A 6,172-nucleotide genomic window follows, 5' to 3' on the forward strand; every position below is an offset into this window, starting at 1 on the left:
AATAGATATCGTGCCGTGAAAAGAAAATTGTGTGATTGTTTAAAGATTGTCGTACGTGCCCGTAAAAAAAATATAATTGTTTTCCACCGCAATTAATACTTATAAAATAATTCGTCTTATTGTCGTCCGAAATTTTGTGTAATAAAGATTTAATCGCACCGTCTAACACAATATATGAGCAACGTGCCGGGAGGCAACGGGTATAATTTGCGGAGCCAGGACAGTACTCAACATGATCCAGAGGAGAATACGGAGGGAGCCGTAGGAGCATCACAAATTCATCTTGCCTCAATTGTAGAGAATCTGAATGCACTTACCAATACAGTATCAGAGCTGAGGGTGGCGACTGAAGAAAGCCAGCGGGATATTGAGCGTTTTCGAAGCAATATAGAACGGGAGGCGCAACAAGTACCACAACCACATCTTGTAGAAGGAACGCGGCAAAGTTCACCAGTGTCACTACCAGAGCGACCGACGCAAGATACAGTCTTGGCAAGCAATGAATCGGTGACAAAATTATATGACCTGCCAAGTTTTTCGGGCAATCCTGACGAATGGCCACTGTTCTTAGCGAATTTCAAGGACACAACGCAGGCATTTCGCTACAGCAATCGTCAGAATTTAATGCGCTTGCATAAATGCCTAGTTGATCCTGCCAAGGAAACTGTTGCATCGATGTTAATATATCCTAATGATGTGCCAAATGCCATAGCAGAGTTAGAATTTCATTTTGGGCGCCCAGATATTTTAGTAAGAAGCCAAATAAGTAAAGTACAGCAGTTTCCCAGTATCAGCGAGAATAAGGTAGATCAAATTATAGCATTCTCCACTAAAACAAGAAACATCGTCGGATTTTTAACATCGGCCAAGTGTGAGCATCATCTTTCAAATACCACAGTATTGGAGCAGCTGGTCATGAAATTGCCACCCAGTAAACAATATGAGTGGACACGCCATGCCATCAATATAAGGCCATATGCAACGGTGAAGGAGTTTTCATTATGGTTAAGCGAACTTGCCAGGGTGGTGTGCCTCATTCCGCCGTCAAACACGACCACTGGAAGCCATCAGCCAGTGCCTCAACAACAATCGTCGCGTCGAATAATGCACGTTGGAAGAGAAAAACAAGTAGAACGCGGACAGGGTATTAAGTGCTACGTATGTGAAGGTGCTCACGTAATCTCCAGCTGTGAATCTTTCAAAAACATGAGCGTGCACGATCGTTGGGAAAAAGTAAAGGGTAAGCAGCTTTGCTTCTCGTGTCTACGTAAGGGTCATAGCACAGTCAAATGTCGCTCAAAAAGAATGTGTGACGTTGATGGTTGCCGCCGATACCATCATCATAGCCTGCACGAAAATTCGAGTTTGCCTCAAAATACAGCTGCTACATGCCATACAGGTGAGTCCCAGCCAGTGCTAAACTGTAGAGATGTCGACCGGGAAAGTGGTCAATTTTTTAAATACGTTCCGGTTACGCTAATGGGGCCGTACGGTGGTGTAGACATTTTCGCCATGGTGGATGAGGGATCAGCCGTATCCTTGATAGAAGATAACGTAGCTAAACGTTTGGGTCTAAAAGGTCGCAGACAGCCACTAACGCTTCAATGGTATGGCGAAAACTGCACAACCGACGAGTCATCGAAGGTAAACCTGAAAATAAGAGGCAAAAATTCCGCATCAACATATAATATTCGAAACGTGTGCACCCTGCGAAGCCTTGATTTGCCAGCACAATCATTTTCGAAAGCCGATTTTGCCCACTTAGAGTTCCTGCCATTAGAAAATTATAGTCGTGTCAAGCCGTCGTTGTTGTTGGGTCTTGATAACACCTCGCTAAGTGTTCCGTCCACAACTGTTCAAGCCAGCGAAAATAGCCCTATAGCCATTAAGACGAAATTAGGTTGGATAGCCTACGGTCCAACCAGTTCACCGCCACAAACACCAGTTGTATTGCATATCCGTGAGCGAAAAGGTCTAACATCACTAAACGCATTGGTAACCGAATACTTTGCCGCCGACAACTTCGGAATAGGTGAGTCAATAAATCAAATCGACGTTTGGGCAAGCGTTTTGAGAGCGGACTACTATGGCGAAATTTACCACCAGCACTTCCGGACAGTTACGACATGGCGTACAAGCGCTTGTTGGGCATAGAGCGCAAGATGAAGGCCGATTCCCGTTTTGCCGCCAAATACAAGGAGGAGATCGACAAATATTTGCGCATGGGATATGCCCGAAAGCTGTCTGATGAAGAAGTACGTATGAACTTTAAATTTAATTTTTATTTACCGCATTTTGCAGTTAATAACCCACACAAGCCAGAGAAAATGAGAGTTGTGTTCGATACAGCTGCCCTAGTAAATGGCGTATCGTTGAACTCGTGCCTTCTTAAAGGGCCCGAACATGCCAAACCATTACTGAACATTTTATTAAAATTTCGTGAAGGGGCAGTTGCAGTCGCAGCCGACATTCGTGAGATGTTCTCGCAAGTACTCATTAACAAGCGAGATCAACAGGCGCAACGATTTTTATGGCGTGATGTAAACGCTAATCAGCCAGTCGAGCACTTTGTTATGCAGTCTATGGTTTTCGGAGCCATATGCTCACCATGTATAGCGGAATTTGTCAAAAATAAAAATGCCGAAGATTTCCGTCAGCAGTATCCAGAAGCTGCTACAGCCATTGTCGAAAGCCATTATGTTGACGATTTCGTTGCCAGTTTCAAGAACGAACAAGACGCTGAGCGGATTTGCAATGACATCGTTTATATCCATTCCGAAGGAGGTTTTCAATTACGCGGATTTGTATCAAACGTCAAACGTCTGCAAGATAGCCTGAATGCAGAGCCACACATGCCACAGTCTATAAGTCTAGAAAACGGAGTCAGCTATGAAAAGGTATTGGGAATGCGCTGGAACACCATGTCAGATTCATTTGAGTTTATGCTTAATTTTCACCGAGTTTCAAAAGCCGTTTTAGAGGGAGATCGTGCTCCAACCAAGCGTGAACTCCTCAGTATAGTAATGTCGGTATTTGACCCATTTGGCATTATCGCCGATTTTTTGCTCTTTGCCAAAATGCTAGTACAAGAAGTGTGGAGACATTCTATCGGGTGGGACGAAGCGATTCCGAGTAGCCTGCATCACAAATGGTTTATGTGGTGGAGCGAACTAAAACACGTTAATATTGTTAAAGTTAAACGATGGTATTCACCGCAGCTTAAATCTACAACTTCCATACAGTTGCACATAGTGGTGGATGCCAGTCAATCAGCATTTGCAGCGGCTGCGTACTTTCGAATCACTAGTAGTGATGGTTGTGATGTCACATTTGTCGCGGGCAAAACCAAAGGCGCCCCGCAGAAGTTATTATCCGTACCGAGATTGGAATTGCAAGCCGCAGTGTTAGGCGTCCGAGTTGCGAATTTGGTCCGCCAAGGTCACAACGTCCAAGTAAATCAAACATATTTTTGGTCGGATTCGCAAACCGTACTACACTGGGTCAACTCGAAAGAACGAAAATTTAAGCCATACGTTGGTCATCGCATAGCAGAGATTTTAGCATCAACTAAACCTTCACAATGGCGTTGGATTCAGACCGATACCAATACCACAGACGTCGCCACCCGTCCAAAGTGGCCACCAAAGATTGAGGAACGTGGGCCATGGTTGCATGGACCTGAGTTTCTGCTACATTCAGTTGAGGATTGGCCAGCCACATCTTGCACACATATGCCCGAGCTACTCGAGGAGGAGATTTTGCCAAGCCTACATATACAAGCCAAGGTAACTAGTTGTTTACTAAAATTTAATCGTTTTTCTTCATATTTAAAGATGAAACGGGTAATGGCATGGGTCCTGCGAGCTGCCGACATATTTTTGAAACTACGTGGCACCTATCAGACATGTGGTGGAGGCGGTCTGCAGTCAGAGCTAAGCGCCGCCGAACTTAATAAAGCAGAGATATACATAGTCAAAGCCGTTCAGCGCGAAGTTTGCGCAGAAGAAGTATCAGACCTATTGAAAGACGAGCAACTCCATAGACAAAGCAGTATTCGTTCATTAACGCCGTATCTAGACAACGATCAGATCATGCGAATCCAAGGTCGCCTAGACGCAGCTACGGTTTTGCCAGTAGAGGCCAGAAGACCAATTTTAATGCCATCCAAACACATCGTCTCCGAACTCATAATGCGTCAGTATCATGAGCGGCTACACCATCAGAATTTCGCATTGAAATTGTACGAAGCCCGCCAAAAGTTTTGGTTTACTCATGCCAAGTCGCTGTTGAAGTCCGTGCAACGTACATGCATAACGTACCACATAGACAGAGCTAAACCAGCAGCGCCTCTGATGGTTCAGTTGCCTGAGGATCTGGTCACTCCTTCTGTCAAGCCGTTCTTTTACGCAGGAGTTGATCTTTTCGGCCCATTCAATGTTACCGTTGGTCGCCGGCGAGAAAAACGATGGGTAGTTATATTTACGTGCCTAACTACGAGCGCAGCCTATTTAGAGCTTGCGCATGATTTATCGACCGATGCGTTTTTGTTGTGTCTTCGAAACTTTATCAACCGCCGTGGCACTCCAATAAGAATCAGAAGCGACAACGGCACGAATTTTGTGGGCGCTCAACGGGAGCTAAACGAAGCTCATCGCATGTTAAATTTCGAGCGCATATCAGATGAAGCCACCAGCCGCAATATTGATTGGAAATTTAATTGCCCTTCCAACCCAAGTTCAGGGGGTTGTTGGGAGCGCCTTATAGGTGTCGTAAAAAGAATACTCCTAAAGACACTTCGTGAGGAGGCACCGAAGGAAGACACACTTCGAAGCGTATTGATCGAAGCTGAAAATATTTTAAATTCGAGGCCACTTACCGACGTGCCTTTATCATCGGAAGGGGACGACCCAATCACTCCTAACCATTTCCTTGTGGGATGCCCCAATTCCATGCAAACAGCGCAGCCAGCCGATCAAAACATTTGCCTTCGAAAACAATGGCGTATCGCACAAAATCTGAAAGACCGCATTTGGAAGCAATGGGTGAGACATTATTTGCCCCAATTACTTGTGAGGCCTAAGTGGCAAGACAAAGTTAAACCAATCGCTATCAACGATTTGGTTCTCGTCTGCGACGATCTTGAACTGCGAAGCCAGTGGAAGAAGGGACGAGTTACCAAGGTGTTTCCCGCTAAGGATAAGCAAATCCGCCTCGTTGAGATTAAAACAGCTAACGGAGTACTGCGTCGGCCGGTCTCAAGGCTTGCCATCCTCGGAATAAATGGTGAATCCCTACGCGATTCACGGTGGGGTGGGGTGTAATGGCACCCTGTGCATTCACATTTTAAATTGTATTTAATCATATGCGCAACATTGTTACCTTTCAGTGCGAATATAAATACCACCACAACAAAAGAAGAGCGCAAAGTCTAAGCCAACAGCCAACACAGAGACAACACAATTTGGAAACACATCAACCGCCAAGGAAAGAAATTGTCATACATACATACACTTAAATTGTTATTGTTTTGTGAACCGTTTTTCTTATACATTTCAATTAACTAAAATTGCATTAACGTCACATAGACTGAGTAGTACGAGTATTACAACTGGTATGTTGATCTTGAATACACTAACTAGTATGTCAATTGGTATCAGTGGCGTAGTGAGGTTTTCTTGCGCCCAGGGGAAAATATTTTTTAATATCTATGTGCAAATTTTCCTTTCCTTTTAAGAAGCAAATATATCAATATCATCAAAATTTTGCTTTTTGCATACTTAATAATGTTAGGTCACTTAGGTGACCTTGCCCCATCGTTGATCGTAAATATGTCAAAATCAGTGTTAATTTGCTGAATGGAAGCAAGTTGGGAAAAACATCTTCTCCATACGAGATTATACAAGTAAGTAGGAGTTTTAAATTGAATTTCTTTTCTACTGAGAAGTAATATTTTGCAGTCACATATTTCGATAAAAAGTTCTGTTCCATCGCACAGTGTTTCGTGTAGAACAAGCTAGCTGGACAAAAACAAATTTCTTATTCCAAGAAAAGTGTAATGAGAAATTAAAGAAAACAAACAAAATAACGGGATTTTTGCTTTTTTTGATATTTTTTCTCATATATATTGAGTAATTGAAGTAAGAAGGCAGGAGTGGCCGTAAAATGTATTGAT

At 43.6% G+C, this 6,172-nt stretch overlaps 1 protein-coding gene across 2 annotated transcripts; it reads left to right on the plus strand.

Moving 5' to 3' along the window:
* The first annotated feature begins 2,017 nt into the window (after positions 1–2,017).
* On the plus strand, positions 2,018–5,892 carry LOC137248244 (uncharacterized). Of its 2 annotated transcripts, XM_067779121.1 has the most exons (3): positions 2,210–2,255; positions 2,446–5,305; positions 5,387–5,892. In XM_067779121.1, the coding sequence occupies exons 2-3, from the start codon at positions 2,478–2,480 to the stop codon at positions 5,430–5,432; spliced, it is 2,874 nt and encodes a 957-aa protein (XP_067635222.1). In that variant the 5' UTR covers positions 2,210–2,255; positions 2,446–2,477; the 3' UTR covers positions 5,433–5,892. The 2 variants fall into 2 exon arrangements, with proteins under 2 accessions (XP_067635221.1, XP_067635222.1); XM_067779120.1 differs by having other exon boundaries at positions 2,018–5,305.
* Positions 5,893–6,172: the final 280 nt, after the last annotated feature.

This window comes from Eurosta solidaginis, chromosome 4 (assembly GCF_040869045.1).
Source record: "Eurosta solidaginis isolate ZX-2024a chromosome 4, ASM4086904v1, whole genome shotgun sequence".
Classification (NCBI taxonomy): domain Eukaryota; kingdom Metazoa; phylum Arthropoda; class Insecta; order Diptera; family Tephritidae; genus Eurosta; species Eurosta solidaginis.

Coding starts and splice junctions, on each gene's coding strand:
- LOC137248244 (XM_067779120.1), top strand. CDS start 2,127: ATGGCGTACAAGCGCTTGTTGGGCATAGAGCGCAAGATGAAGGCCGAT. Junction 5,306..5,386: donor GAATCCCTACGCGATTCACG/GTGGGGTGGGGT, acceptor GTTACCTTTCAG/TGCGAATATAAATACCACCA.